Genomic DNA, 16098 nt, shown 5'->3' with positions numbered 1-16098 from the left:
GACCCACACCCACTCCACGGCACTCTGATGACCCACACCCACTCCACAGCACTTCGATCACCCACTCCACGGCACTCTGATGACCCACACCCACTCTGATGACCCACACCCACTCCACAGCACTCTGATGACACACACCCACTCCACAGCACTCTGATGACACACACCCACTCCACGGCACTCTATTCCTACACAGGAGCAGCAGGTTCATCCTGCCCAGATATTCCAGAGGTTAAGACGGTCATGAGGCTTTTTAACGAGTGTCATGGAATAACTTGTTTATGCAGTCTTTCTATTGGAAAATGTTGTTGCCTGTTTTCCCAGAGTAGGATAGAAAACAGAATTTTGAATCAGACTATTCTTCTAGGTATACTATCGTTGGTTCATGTGCCTTTGTCTTAATAATGGGTTTCTATTTTTGATCGTGTGTTGGTCATGGTTGCAGGTTCTGTCATTGATGATGCATGCATGCTGTGATATAGCAATTTCCCAAGTTGAGATTAATAAAGTAACTCTACTCAACTCATGCTGGCTCATGTTGACTCCAATGCTTCCCACAGTTGTGTCAATTTGGCTGGATGTCCTTTAGGTGGTGGACCATTCTTGAAACACATGGGGCACTGTTGCATTTGAAAACCCTGGCAGCGTTTCCAGTTCTTGATACAAACCAGTGTGCCCGTCTCCATAACCCATTCAAAGGCACTTAAAGCTTTTGCTTTGCCATTCCCCCTTTGAATGGCACACATACACAATCCTTGTCTCAAGGCTTAAAAATCCTTCTTTAACCTGTCTCCTCTCCTACATCTACACTGATTGAAGTGGATTAAACAAGTGTTATCAATAAGGGAGCATAGCTTTCACCTGGTCAGTCTGTCATGGAAAGAGCAGGTGTTCATTATGTTTTGTACACTCAGTGTATCTATACAATAGACACTGCCATTTTTATAACATTTATTTAAAATAAACATCAGTACAAAGTTTGCTGATCACAGAGATTGGCGTTCAGATATACATGTATTTACAAATTTGGTTGAAGCAGAAACACAATTTTGATTAAGAAACACCATAGTCAGTTCTGCAGTTACAGAGAGCAACATATCCCCATATTAAAATCAACCTCACATACATAAGAGCTTTTCACATTAGTGATAAAATAATATTAAGAATATAAAATATGAAAACATTCAAGACATAAAATATTGCACATCACAGTGAAAATAACAGTTTTATTCATTTACACAATTGTGGCAGTTCTCACAGGGGGAGGAGCGACAAACGTTGGGAGAGGGATTGACCACTCAGCCGGAGCCTGGAAAAGATATCAGATACAAAGCATGGCTGGTAAATCATTTCTGAATAGACATTCCTACATTTCTATATGTTCTAACCCAGTAGCAATTCCACAGGGACCATATTCACAAAGCGTCTCAGAGTTGGAGTCTTATTCATTATGGTTTAAAAGGCAAAACTGATCCTAGATCAGCACTCCAACTCAACTATGTTTTGTGAATACGGGCCCTGATGTGTACTTCAGATATTTTGAAAGTGTATGTCATGACAAGGCGGGGTGAATTACCGCCTGCGATGTCATTCTGTTGTAATCAGGCAGTGGTTTGAGTCCTCCAGTCAGCAGGTGGTTGGGAGTGTTTACGTCTGGTTGGGTTGACGCCACCTGCATGGGGCGGGAAGGGGGGGGGGGGGGGGAGTTCTACAGTACTGGTAGGAATATGACATTTGTGCAATAATACATTTCCCCAGTTACTGATATTACCTTCTCTACTGCTCTGGGCACAGGATATCTGTTCTGTTGACCTATGAAACAGAAACACCATTTTAGAGCGAAAGCCACTTGATTCCGGATGTGATAATAAAAAAAAGGAAGGAAGATCAGGGGATTGAGAGTAGTGCTCCTACGTTTCTTCCTGCAGCAGTAGACACAGAGGTATATGAGGCCGATGAGGAGGAGGAGGAAGAGGAGGCCACAGGGGATCCCGACAGCGAGGCCTATAATCTGTGGTCTGCTCAGACCACCTGTCATACCAGCACAGCCACAGTACAATCTGTTAGAGCAGCACTCACAGAGCCTACTCTCCACGGATGCGCCAAAGGCGACATGGAAGCATAATGTTTACTATAAGTTTAACTTTACCAGTATCATGTAGAAGTCTACCTTTATGTTAACATCCAGCTCATTCAAAAATACAACAGACTATCTTATAAAGAAATTAATGCATTGCTTCACATGAAACAACACCAAGCCTACTAGTAAGTGGCAATCAGATTAGCACCCTCCAAACAATCTAAATAGGAATATCATCCAAGTCAGTTCAAATACCGGGTCCAATTCTCTGCACCGCTGATGGTTCCCCCTGAGTTCGGCCAGCAATGGGGATGACCCGGAAGTAGTATGTGGATTTGGGATCCAGAACAGAGATATCAGTGCTCCGGGAGGAACCGGGCCTCTGCTGAATGCTCCGGAATCCCTCTATGGCTCTTTTCCTTCGGCTGCCATTTTTAGTGACAGTTAGGAGGTCTGGTCCGCTCATCTGAATGTCAAAGCCTTCAAAGCAACAGAGGGACAGAAACCAGTGTTGAGCAGTACTTAAAGGGATGTTCCATATCATTCGACATTAACTACAGTCAAGATACATGGAAAACCAGGTCAAATGTCAAATTACAAGGTTCTCAGCCAACTGTCTTCAAGCCAACTGCTTGAAGACAGACTTATAGACCAAATCCGACATAAAAGGAAAATGGCAACAAGAAAGCACTCATTTAAAAAAAAAAAAAAAATCGGTTAAGACCTATTAGGCTACAATATCAGTTTCTCACACCAAAGAATTTTGCACTCTAGAACAAAGCCGGATAGTCCAGATGGTCTCAGACATTAAGCCATATTTACAGTACACCCCCATCTACTGTGTTTGGATTTGCATATTTTCCCACCCGCATCTTTGGTGAGGTCGAGCAGTTCAGCAGTGAGATCAAAATAATTTGAACAAATGGTTGTCAAATAACAATGGCTAAATTGTGGAAAACACTATTCTTAGATTCAGACAATATTGTTTTTACAGGAACATTTGAGTAGGTACGTCGGCAGCTTTACCTGTAATCACAGAGGTGGGAGGGACCTCCCAGGTCATTGTGACGATGGTTCCATTTTTATTAGGGAAAAGACTGGAATCTGAGATGGTGGGGCCTGGAGAGGGGTGAGAGGAATACTATGGAGCTTTGTGTAATTTTTTTTTATATATATAAAGCATGTTTTTCTTTACACAGTCTAAGACCCCATTGTGCTGCTTCAGTCGAGTAACTCTAGTGCTCCAAAACTTTCAGGTAACATCTGATTCTCCAGTCATTTAAATACAGTACAACTCCTTCCCAGTGCTCAGCACAGAGATCACATGATGTATGTTTAACCACATGCTGTAACTACTGTATAGCGTAAAACACTACTATAACATTGGATCAAAATCTTACATAAAGTCTTTCAAATTTCACAGTGACCCAACAAGTAAGCAAAACCATGTATTTCGCTCTAACTCTATCCATAACCCAAGAGAAACAGGCCGCTAACCACCACCTGAGAAACTGGTCGATGACATACCCAGTAACTGAGTCTTTATTCCATTGTTGCCCAGTGGGTTGCTACAGTTACAGGTGTAAGTGTAGAGCGGAGCGGTGCTGGTGTCAAAATCATGGATGTTGAGCTGCGCAGTGTCCGCGCTGATCTGGTACTGCAAGCCATTGGCTAAGAGCTCGGTACCTTTGGACCATGTGACCATAGCCTTGGGCGTGGCCTGGCTGTTGCAGTGGATGGTGACCACTATTTTACCCTCTCGGTCCACTGTGGTCAAGACCATCGGTAAAAACTTTGCAGGACCAGCTAAGGAGTAATGAGACCACTAGTTATCCGGTGTGATCCTCAAACATTGTTTGTTGTGCAGACCTGCAAAATGCATGGACCTTACATAGTCTAGTATGGAATAAGTAACTCACTGGCAGTAATATTGCACCATGTCTGACGGAGGGGGTGATTGGCCCTACAGAGGACCATTTTCCCATTGAGGTCCTGAGAGGCAGGTATGGTCAGATTGAAGTCTCCAGCACCGCTGGTGGCGTTCGTCAAGGCAGGAAAGGACAGCAGGGCTTCTGGGGTGCCTCCTGGCCACCGGCAGTGGAACTGCAGGTCGACATTTCCGTTCACTGCATTGACTGAGCACAGTGGGCTGGCTGCCGGGCTCTCTGTAATGGTAGGAAGACAAGGGCGGGGTAATTAGAACACTTGCACCCTAAATAAATGCAAAAAGCTTATCGGTTTGGCGCACACACACAGGTTGTGTAGCACAGACACAATGGTCCATCCAGATGTTTAAATGACCCCTTACACTAAGATCAATGATATCAACCACCACAAAACATCTGTACCGTATTACCCCTCAACAGATGCTAATACTCTACCATAAACGTTGACTGTCAAGTTCCTCTTGCGCTGCGCTCCAGTGTTCACATTGACCAGCACACAGGTGTATATGCCCCCCTGGCTAGTTTGGACATTGGTCAGATTGAGACTTCCTCCTTGGGAAACGGGCAGGGTCTGACCCCCAAACATCCAGGAGGCGGAGGGTTGGGGAACCCCCTCGGCCTGACAGGAGAGAGAGAGGGTATCTCCAGAAACAAAGAAGGCCTGGGACGGACTGACTCCAAGCATGGGCTCGTCTGGTCCATCTACGGGAGACGACAGGTAGTGGAAAGGGAAGTCAGATGACCATTTAAGGGCATATCGCTGTCATCAAATGGCTGGTTAAAGTGGATGTCATTTGTGTGATAACATTTTGTTGTGCAGTGTAGGGTAGAAGAGTAAGAAAGTGAGGAGGACTATTGCCATTTCCACATGCGAGTTCCATATAGAGGAGTTGAAGGAAAATAAAGACACACAGTGGGAAAGTGGATTTGTGAGACAGGAAAACATGTTTTCAGTAAAGGATTAAAGGATAAAGGATTCAACTACAAAACTAGAGACATGCGAGTAATTACGGGTGCACAAGACAGAACATAACTAATAAAGTAGAATAAAAGTAATGCTCAGACTAATGCTTCGGACAAATAAGGCAAGATTCAAATACTCCTTCTTACAGAGAACAGTTATATTCCTATGAAATGTGACAGTGCTGAAAGGGTTGGTCAGGACCAAGGTGTAAGGTCCTGTGTCGTTCCGGTTGGGCTGATGGATGACCAGGCTCTTCTGGCCCACTGTGTAGTGAGAGTTGTTCTGCATCTCCACACTGTTAAAGTACCACCTCCACTGGTCGGCCTCACCCTGCAGTGTGCTGTACTGCAAAGTGAACTTCTCGGCTCCCTCTATGGCATCGGCAGGCTCTGTGTTCACAGACACGTTCCGGATGTAGTCTGAAAGCAGACAGTTGGGGTAAAGGACACAGATGGATGGACAAACCATATTGCTTCTCCATGGTGAGGAGGACAATGGAGCTGCATAATTCCTTGAACAGGTAAAAGAAACATACATGAAATCCTAACATGACTAAACTCTACATGAAGTCTAATATTCAACTAAAATGTGTAACATTCAACTAAAAGGTGTGCTCAAAGGAGAATATCTATTGAAACTGCTTTTTTACTACAGGAATATGATTCATCTGGGTCTGGGAAACTGGCACCAAATGACCAATACTCACCATAGACCTTCAGCACAAATGTGGCTGAGACAGTTTTGAATCCAGATTTGACTATCTCCACAGTGTAGGTGTTACTGTAGACAAATGACACATTTCGGAAGGTGAGGGACCCATTGGTCTCGATCTTCAGCACATCACGGTGATCGGTGGCTATGTCTGGTGCAACACTGGAGCCAAGGGTCCAGGTAACCACAGGTAAACTCCCCATCTTCCATGTGACCACAGGGTCAGGTACACCACTGATGGTCACTCCCAGAGTCACATTGCTGCCAACAGTGGTGTTGACCAGTGAGGGTCCCAGGGGAGAGATGGTCAAATCACAGTTTACACCTGTAGTTGATCATGATGAAGCAAAGAATTAATGGAAATGTTAACATTAATACAAAGTTGATTAAGGGTCACAAATTGTAACTAAATCCTACACAAAAATAGGATCTCAATCATCTCGTGATACATTATATATATGGTCACAATTTATTGGGTAGTTAATTAGGTGAATAAATATTTTTTTATTGTATAATTTATAGGTTTACAATATGGTGTAAGCCCATAGAAAGCAGACTAGTTTTGTTTATTGGCACGTGACATACAAAATTAAACAGCATGATAAATTAAAACTTACCTCCAATCATAAATATCAATAAAATTAACTTTAAAATGTGCCATTTGTGGACACCAAACTGGTCCGAGGACATTCTTTTTTCTTTTTTTTTTACTTGAAAGAGAAATCCACGAAAACCGAAACCATAAATTGCCCACAACTTTCACATAAAAATAATATTCCACATTTTAGCTTTTTAAGATACCACAAAAATATCTGGGTAGTCCTTGTGAAAGTTCGATGGACAACTGATGTAATACAATCGCTCCTGCGTTGTGTCCTCTATTGCACTCAACCTTGCTTCACTGTCGAGATGTCCGGGCTATCTGTCATCAAGTTTCGAGAGCAATTCACCTGTGTCGATGTCAAAGCCTTGATTGGTAAAATATTGGTAAACGCGGGCTTTACTTTTACAAGCAAACGTTCAATAAACAATGCAAACGTGACTGCTTGTTGAGCTTTGAGGTGGGACAGTCCTTTACTATATCAATATCTACAGGTAAACTAGTCTAGAATGGCATATTCAACCAAACAGTAACGTGAGAAAGAAGAGGAATATGATTTATTGCGCAGTCACCTAGACGTTGACACAAAATAAAAAGGTGTAGGCTGGTGATTTACCAGTGTTTTAGGTCTATTGTAACAATGATCTGATTAATGAAAGGTAACCGGTTGGACTGCATTCTTTCCATCACCTATTGCGCTTTTACTCTGGGAGAAAAGATCTCCCCGCCTTAACAACCGGAGTTGTTGTTCACAAAGCAACACGGCTGGGCTGCCTAGCTCTCGACTATCCTTTCTTTGGATTGGTGGACACATCTCAATTTTGTAATCTATTTTGAATATTCGAGGAGGGTTGTTGACGTCAACCGTCTGTATTCAATGGAGACGCTATGTTACTAGCTTCATGCCATGAAAAGGGATTGAGAGAACTCCGATTTAAAGTGTTTTTTTTTTCTCAAGGTTGCCGGGATGTCACGTTTCCTACTTCTCGGTACACTCGTAATAATTTAAGATTTTTTTCATTTCTATTTGATCAAATAAACCTTACGGAGCAAATATGCCATAATGTTTTTGTTGTTGACCAAATTCGACACTCATTAACCTCAATAAAAACCGCCACCTGCTGGAGAGAGAAAGATTTCCCGCCGAGTTTGGACTTTTCCTCTCTGGAGAAACAACCTTGGTGTCTGGTCCCAAGGAATGGGCCAATCACACACAGCTATTCCAGTTATTGGTTACCACTGATCTAGTTTAGTTCCATTGAGGGAGTTCTATTAACCTGAGCTGCAGTGCACCCGTCAATGGCCCGTGACTTGAACGGGCAAAAGCAGAGGGAGGAGCGCCCTTCTCAAATCGAACAGTAATCTGTGCCTCATGGTCAGGTTGTCAACAAGGCAGCACAGTGCATCACCTAGAAACATGCATCTCTTTTCCATAAAATATGTTGTTGGAATTTTCAAATCAATTTGTTTTCATTGAAAAGGCATTCTTATCAAAAGCAATCATTTTTCCATATAAAAACAGAATCCAACTCATTACTCCCATGTGCCACTAGCCTAGGCTGCACAACTTTTGTCTTGAGCAGACTTCATTGTGGCTTTGAACAGCCCCTGGCTCACACCCGGGAGGCAAGCCCGGTTCCAAAACAAATGCAATTACTTTTCACCTGGTGCAAATTCCTCCCACTGGCTAACCTGGGACAGATAAGCAAATCCTCTCATTATAAAATTACTTTTGCTACAGTTAGGAAACCATTTAAGATAAGAGTACCATCTTCCTCAGGGATTTAGGGGGTTCGAAACATGCCCTCTAATGACTGGATGGTTGTTGCCAAGTACTTGCTACTCAAGAGACTATCTTAAAACCAAAACAATATGGAAAGACAGAATACAACAACATAGAATGACAGTGGAAAACAGCAGATGTAGATATGAAAAAGATACCTTTATTGTTATGGTAGGATGCTGTACAATCTAAACAGAAGAGGCGCTTATGGTAAAAAGTAAACTGCGTGTGTTTTTAAAATCATTTTCCCACATCTGAGAGACACTGTCCAACCGGAGCTGCCACCCAACTCAGAAATAATTATATTTATATAAACTTTATACAAACCAAGTCAGTAAACATATCACAAACCCTGAATGCACATTCAGCACTGCAGCTTTGGGTTCTTATTTACACATGGCATCCAACTCAAACTGCATAGCCCAGATGTGTCATTGTAGGGCTTCATGATAGGGTTTTCATAGGTCCATGTTACAGATGAAAATGTTATTGTGACACTCTTGAATGTACAGTGCAACACATACAGAAACATGGATGAAAGAAAGTTACTGACATATTACTGGTTTGGAAGTTGTGCATTTTTTTAGTCTAGGTCCTCCATACCTAGTTACCTATACTCACAGGCAGGATACATTAATTACAATACAGATGTACCATGTGAATTAAATTGCACAATAACAACAGACCCTCTTCTTCTTCACCCTCTTGGCTGTGTGGGTTCCTATAGGACAGTGTTTCTCAGTGTCCCTTTATTCCAGGTCAGTAGGCTACTATCATGGAAGTCAGAGTTAAACAGAGGGTCGTGTGGCGATGGGTTCTGCCTTATGCAACCAGTCCTCCACGTTTGCTAAATTACTTTGTTCCATCTTTCAAACAGAGACCTGCAAAATGAAAGGGGGATATGACATATTACAGCCAAATAGAAACAGAAACACTGAGCTTGGTCAAGTACAGCACACTATGGCAAAGGTCTGCGTTTCCAGTTGAGGAAATTTGGTGGAAGAAGCATATGATTGTACAATCTTCACTATTCCACAAAAATGAAACATTCACAAGAGTAAGTTGTTAAATGAACATGAAATTCATCAGTGCTCTGACATTTTCTAATGGCTTACAAATATTATATCAAACAGTCATACTGTTTTTAGGTATTGAGACTCACCCCTCTGTGTGTCCCCTGCACTCCCCCTTTGGCTCCCACAGGGCCTCTAGATTGTTCCGTTAGCCTTGAGTTTGGCGACCAGGTCATCCACCGTCTCCACCTTCACTCCAGCCAGTCTCGTTGGGGGCTCGTCCACCCTCAACACCTCCACTCGCGACACCATGTCCACCCCCAGGTCCGCTGGCTTCATGTTGGCTATCTTCTTCTTCTTGGCTTTCTGGTAGGTGGAGGGAGAAGGAGATGAGAAATTAAAGTGCTGTGTGTGTGTGTGTGTGTGTGTGTGTGTGTGTGTGTGTGTGTGTGTGTGTGTGTGTGTGTGTGTGTGTGTGTGTGTGTGTGTGTGTGTGTGTGTGTGTGTGTGTGTGTGTGTGTGTGTGTGTACTTTGTGAGGAAATGTACATTGTGTGTATTACCATGATGTTGGGCAGGGTGGCGTATCTGGGGGTGTTGAGTCGAAGGTCTGCTGTGAGGATGGCTGGCATGCTGATTTTGATGGTCTCTAGACCACCATCGATTTCCCTCACCACCTTCACCTTTTCCCCATCGATGGTCACCTCAGAGGCAAATGTGCCCTGCAAGAATGGGAGGTCCTACATTTAGTAGATGTCATAATCCACATTGAGATTAAATATTATCTGAAATTAACAAATGAATTTATAACTAAAATAAAGCCTTCTTTCCTATGTTACCTGACAACTGTAAACCCGTTGTAGGCCACAAGGCAATCGAAGTTTGACATCTGGTGGTTTAACCATGTAAATACACCCTAATTTTGCCCTTCATTTGGCCTTTGGTCTACTTTTCAGTGCAGACTGTGTTGACTGTTGTGACATAATCTAAGGCCTGCTAGTTCAGCTGGTCTCTTCACCTGACATTACATCGATATGCTAATGCTTATAAAGACCATGAGAAAAGGTCCTGGTCTGGAATACAATGGTATCCAAGTCAGCACTTAACAGTAAACAAGGCCTCTATGCTCTGAGATCAGTTTAGTGATTCCTGCTGAGAAAAAGGATAACAACAAGAAGAAACCACTACTGACCTGAGGCCAGTCTAACAAGGCTGCCGTCATCTGACCTGTCTGGTTACAGTCATCGTCAATAGCCTGCCAAAAAATAACAACACAATCAGTGAGCATTACATGAGATCATGAGGTTCGATTTCAAAGTCAACTGGCATTGGTGTGGCAGTGGCGCAATCTATTGCATTGGATGACCTGTTTGCCCAGGATGACGAGTGAGGCCTCCTCCTTCTTGGCTAGGGCAGCAAAGATCTTGGCGATCTGCAGGGGTCCCATGGCCTCGTAGTCTTTTCCTGAGACCTCCACGTGGATGCCGCGGTCACACCCCATGGCCAGTGCAGTACGGATGGTCTCCTACACACACACACACACACACACACACACACACACACACACACACACACACACACACACACACACACAAGGGTTCTCAAAATTATATAAGAACACCATCTGAGAACAATGACAGAATAATACAATCATTAGCACAGTCAAGTTGGAGGTGACCATCTGCAGAATCTGTCTTACAATAGAATGAAAACATACTCATGACCGCTATCCTAATGAAGAAACAAGATCCAGAGCTTCCCTCCAAATGTTAACTATTGAAGGCCTGTGAAGGAGGATGAAGCCTAATGATACAGAACGTTCAGGTAGAAATGAAGCCTAAAACTACAGGATCTTAAGATAGAAATGAATAGAGTAGAACAGATATGTATAATGTCATGTAGAACAAGGAAAATGTTCTGCATCGTTGAATACACCTGACTTCAAAATGGTGTCGCCAGAGCATTCCGTCACTCTTACAGTTACTTGCGTGGGCCCACAACTGACGGCCACCACCTCTTTGATGAACTTCTTCTCCTTGAGTTTGACGGCCTCCTCTACAGCGATCTCACAGAAGGGGTTCATGGAGTGCTTGACGCCATCTGTCACCACCCCGCTGTGGTCGGGCTTCACGCGGATCTAGGGGAGAGAGCAGGGTTGTCTTCATTAGGCACCAAACAGAAAAAAACAGACTGAAAAGGGGTGGGACTACCTGAACTTCAATAAGAAATGCTAATTCAGTTTCAAAGAGCTTTGCCCTACTGAACATAAGTGACTACTGGATAGTCACTCAGAAGGGTCAGAGAGAGACAGACAAAGACAGAGGCTGGAGACATGAAGTGCATGCAGTCAATGTGCCGGAGTTGAGTGTGGGGACACTGTGCAGTCTGGGCACTTGGAAATAGTTGCTGTGGGCCCAATGTAGGTGTGCTCTCAGAGCTTTCCAATTGAGTATGTGAGGCAGTCAAACCAACTCTGGAACACTTTTCAAAGCCTGCCACTATCCCAATAGTATTGAACAGCCATTGTAAATAAACCTTTTAAAATGCCAAAATTCTGTCTTAAGTCCATATACATTAGTCACCTCATAAATACAAGACTGGCCCAGACTCTGTCTCTCTCTCACAAACACACCGCCCTCATGCCTCCCTTCCTCTGTCTGATAAGAGTTGGGGCAGCATATGGGACAGGGGAGGGTACAAACATAGCTTAACTGAGTGCATGGAGAGACAGCTACAGGGATCTAGTTGGGTGCAGCTGAAGCAGGAGTGCTCAGACTGTATGTAGTATGAAATAACTGGTAATAGATATGGTGTTAGGCTTCCTTTACAGCCAAATATTACCGTGGAACTATCTGATAGGAGTGGCTTGGATAGTGATAGCCTACTAAGTTATCGAACTGTCCTGATGCTGTGACACCTAGTTGATTTTATGCTTTTAAATCGCTCTGATGAAGCCTGAATGATGATTATACATGTAGCTTAATATTTGCAATACACTGTCACAACACAGTGACAATGTATTGTTAGCTAGCTTTCTTTTTTAATGTTGACAGTCGTTTATCGTTTTACCAATTCTAGAAGTAGCACGCTAGACAAATTAAACTGTTACCTAGACAACCCTGTAATGACCTTGGCATTTTCCTTGAAGTTATGGTTGTTAGTTGAACAGACTTGACATTCGAACAATGAATGCTAGCTTGCTAAATTAACCCTTCATCCCATCTACCCACCTTAACGGTAGCTAGCTACCATAGCCATATGAAGTCTCGAATGGAAATTCCGCACGTGAAATGTTGAATTGTTTTAAAATAGAAGACAGTGGGGAAGTAGCTACCTTGACAGCATAGTCAATTACACGTTTAACTCCAACAAGAACCCGCGACATTGTTAGCGATTCTTCGGTTCAGCAATGTACAGTAGCTAGTTACCGAGTCACCACAACGAACCTTCACCCAAGCAGCAGGAGACTCGTATTCTGCTAGCAGCACAAATGATAACGTCACTTCGGTATGGTAATGAGGAAACCTTTCAAATAAATGGATAATTCATTCAAAAGACATTGAATTGTAATCAATAGCCACCTCCATTGTGACAACAAGAAAATGCAATGAATAAATTATGAAAACAAATCCCAAATATGTTTTTATAGTATTTATTTTTATACCAATAATGAAAAAGACATGACACTGGGGGCTATTGAGGGGGACACAATAGCCCCCAATGCAAGACACCGTAATAGACTGTACATGGGTTCCATATTGGCTCATAGAGATAAATGTTCTACCTGTTTCAGTTAAAGTCGGTGGGAAATATTAATTAGGGTCTCTACTAACCAAATATTATGGTTAGTTTTAGAGTGGGACAGTGTTGTACATATCCAGCAGGACTTCGTTCTCAGCCAGCAGCAGCCCCCCTCCAAATCTACACATATTTGGTTGGTAGAGACCCTACTGAATATTTCCCAACCCACTTTAGCTGAGACAGGTAGAAAGGTTTTCTCTCTACAAGCCAATAAGTATCCCATCTCCGTGCATTGCGTTGCAGTGAAAGGAGTGGGTGGAGTAAGGAGTCACCAGTACTCTGTATTAAACCAGTTGCCCAGCACAAGAGCAATTCAAGTTTTGCAGACTCTATTGAGTATTCACAATAACATATATTTGTATTTTATTAAAAGTGTATTTATTTAAATATAGCCTATGTAACAGCATAACTTTAGACCGTGCCCTCGCCCATACCCGGGCGCGAACCAGGGACCCTCTGCACACTTGAACAACCCACACCCACGAAGCATCGTTACCCATCTTACCACAAAAACCGCGGCAAGGGGAACAACTACTTCAAGGTCTCAGAGCGAGTGACGTCACCAATTGAAACGCTATAGCCGTTTCACATCCGTTACGCCGACACAATAATTTTCAACATACTGGGATAAATAATGTAATATTGCAAAAAAATACTTCAAATTAGCAATACATTATTTCAGAGTGGGTTGCAATGCTGTGAAAAACAGTTGTACTATACTTGTGATTTAAAAAAAATCGAAGTTTGCGTGTCTCTGCGGGGGAACTATTATTTTGAAAAAGAAAACCGCGATCATACTGCTGCTAAGAGAACGGTAATGCAGGAAAGGTCGGAAAGATTTGAGAGCGATTCCGTTGAATAGAAAGAAGGCGGGTCTAAACGGGACCGCCCATTGTTGGAACCAATTAAACTATGTGAAATTGAAGACTGTCAGCAAAAGTGACCTGTAACCAATCACAGAGAACAAGCGGGTGCTCCTGCTATTTCAGTCGGACACAAAGCCCAGGAAATGTGTTCCACTTTTGGGTCAACTAGGGTAAAGGTCATGGTGTATTTAAAGGAATATCTCATCTTTATAAACTACTTACATGACGTGAAAACAACTCTTTATGTAAAAAAAATATAAATGTATTTGCACCGAATACAGCAGGTATTCGGTGCAAATTACAACAAGACCTTAACCAACAATGCAGATTTTTTTTTAAGTTAGTAAGAATATATTTGCCCAAAAATTAAAAATAAACTAAAGTTAGAAAAAAAGTAACACAGTAAAATAACAATGACGTCGTCCCCACAGTGACCTTACATACATATTCCAACCAGAAGCCATGGATTACAAGAGACATCTACACCTGGCTAAAGGCAAGAGCTGCCGCTTTCAAGGAGTGGGACACTAATCCGGAGGTTTATAAGAAATCCACCTATGACTCAGACGAACCATCAAACAGGCAAAGCGTCAATACAGGACTAAGATTGAATCCCAGTACACCGCCTCTGACGCTCGTCGGATGTTGCAGTGCTTGCAAACTATTACGGACTACAAAGGGAAACACAGACGCGAACTACCCAGTGACGTGAGCCAACCAGACGAGCTAAATGTCTTTTATGCTCGCTTCGAGGCAAGCAACACTGAAGCATGCATGAGAGCACCAGCTGTTCCAGACGACTGTGTGATACCGCTCTCTGTAGCCGATGTGAGCAAGACCTTAAAACAAGTCAACATTACACAAGGCCACAGGGCCAGATGGATTACCAGGACGTGTACTCAGAGCACGTGCGGAACAACTGGCAAGTGTCTTCACTGGTATTTTCCACCCCTCCCTTACCGAGTCTGTAATACCTACATGTTTGAAGCAGACCACCATAGTCTCTGTGCCCAATAACACCAAGGTAACCTGCCTAAATGGCTACCACCCCGTAACACTCACGTCAGTAGCCATGAAGTGCTTTGAAAGGCTGGTCATGGCTCACATCAACGCCATCATCCCGGAAACCCTAGACCCACTCCAATTTGCATACTGCCCCAACAGATCCACAGATGACACAATCTCAATCGCACTCCACAATGCCCTTTTCCACCTGGACAAAAGGAACACGTATGTGAGAATGTTGTTCATTGACTACAGCTCAGCATTCAACACCATAGTGCCCACAAAGCTCATCACTAAGATAAGGACCCTGGGACTAAACACCTCATTCACATTACATTTACATTTAAGTCATTTAGCAGACGCTCTTATCCAGAGCGACTTACAAATTGGTGCATTCACCTTATGACATCCAGTGGAACAACCACTTTACAATAGTGCATCTAAATATTTTAAGAGGGGGGTGAGAAGGATTACTTTATCCTATCCTAGGTATTCCTTAAAGAGGTGGGGTTTCAGGTGTCTCCGGAAGGTGGTGATTGACTCCGCTGTCCTGGCGTAGTGAGGGAGTTTGTTCCACCATTGGGGAGCCAGAGCAGTGAACAGTTTTGACTGGGCTGAGCGGGAACTGTACTTCCTCAGTGGTAGGGAGGCGAGCAGGCCAGAGGTGGATGAACGCAGTGCCCTTATTTGGGTGTAGGGCCTGATCAGAGCCTGGAGGTACTGAGGTGCCGTTCGCCTCACAGCTCCGTAGGCAAGCACCATGGTCTTGTAGCGGATGCGAGCTTCAACTGGAAGTCAGTGGAGAGAGCGGAGGAGCGGGGTGACGTGAGAGAACTTGGGAAGGTTGAACACCAGACGGGCTGCGGCGTTCTGGATGAGTTGTAGGGGTTTAATGGCACAGGCAGGGAGCCCAGCCAACAGCGAGTTGCAGTAATCCAGACGGGAGATGACAAGTGCCTGGATTAGGACCTGCGCCGCTTCCTGTGTGAGGCAGGGTCGTACTCTGCGGATGTTGTAGAGCATGAACCTACAGGAACGGGCCACCGCCTTGATGTTAGTTGAGAACAACAGGGTGTTGTCCAGGATCACGCCAAGGTTCTTAGCGCTCTGGGAGGAGGACACAATGGAGTTGTCAACCGTGATGGCGAGATCATGGAACGGGCAGTCCTTCCCCGGGAGGAAGAGCAGCTCCGTCTTGCCGAAGTTCAGCTTGAGGTGGTGATCCGTCATCCACACTGATATGTCTGCCAGACATGCAGAGATGCGATTCGCCACCTGCTCATCAGAAGGGGGAAAGGAGAAGATTAATTGTGTGTCGTCTGCATAGCA

At 43.7% G+C, this 16098-nt stretch overlaps 2 protein-coding genes across 3 annotated transcripts; both read right to left on the bottom strand.

The window, feature by feature from the left end:
• Positions 1-929: 929 nt before the first annotated feature.
• LOC123996786 (V-set and immunoglobulin domain-containing protein 10-like) lies at positions 930-7108 on the bottom strand. Its single transcript, XM_046300484.1, has 12 exons — positions 6319-7108; positions 5697-6026; positions 5137-5409; positions 4462-4728; positions 4000-4245; positions 3608-3886; positions 3107-3199; positions 2336-2560; positions 1915-2031; positions 1772-1812; positions 1577-1672; positions 930-1309 (listed from the first exon to the last, which is right to left on the bottom strand). The coding sequence occupies exons 1-12, from the start codon at positions 6389-6391 to the stop codon at positions 1235-1237; spliced, it is 2115 nt and encodes a 704-aa protein (XP_046156440.1). The 5' UTR covers positions 6392-7108; the 3' UTR covers positions 930-1234.
• Positions 7109-8225: 1117 nt separating this feature from the next.
• On the bottom strand, positions 8226-12589 carry LOC123996521 (electron transfer flavoprotein subunit beta-like). 2 transcript variants are annotated; one of them, XM_046299919.1, is made up of 7 exons: positions 12432-12589; positions 11076-11234; positions 10464-10622; positions 10290-10352; positions 9661-9819; positions 9248-9464; positions 8226-8966 (listed from the first exon to the last, which is right to left on the bottom strand). In XM_046299919.1, exons 1-6 carry the CDS (start codon positions 12480-12482, stop codon positions 9294-9296), a joined length of 762 nt encoding a protein of 253 aa, XP_046155875.1. In that variant the 5' UTR covers positions 12483-12589; the 3' UTR covers positions 8226-8966; positions 9248-9293. The 2 variants fall into 2 exon arrangements, with proteins under 2 accessions (XP_046155875.1, XP_046155876.1); XM_046299920.1 differs by having other exon boundaries at positions 12328-12467.
• Between the last annotated feature and the right edge of the window lie 3509 nt (positions 12590-16098).

This window comes from Oncorhynchus gorbuscha, linkage group LG15 (genome assembly GCF_021184085.1).
Source record: "Oncorhynchus gorbuscha isolate QuinsamMale2020 ecotype Even-year linkage group LG15, OgorEven_v1.0, whole genome shotgun sequence".
Taxonomy (NCBI): domain Eukaryota; kingdom Metazoa; phylum Chordata; class Actinopteri; order Salmoniformes; family Salmonidae; genus Oncorhynchus; species Oncorhynchus gorbuscha.
The sequence above is the reverse complement of the archived record's forward strand: the minus strand, read 5'-3'. Positions and strand labels throughout refer to the sequence as shown.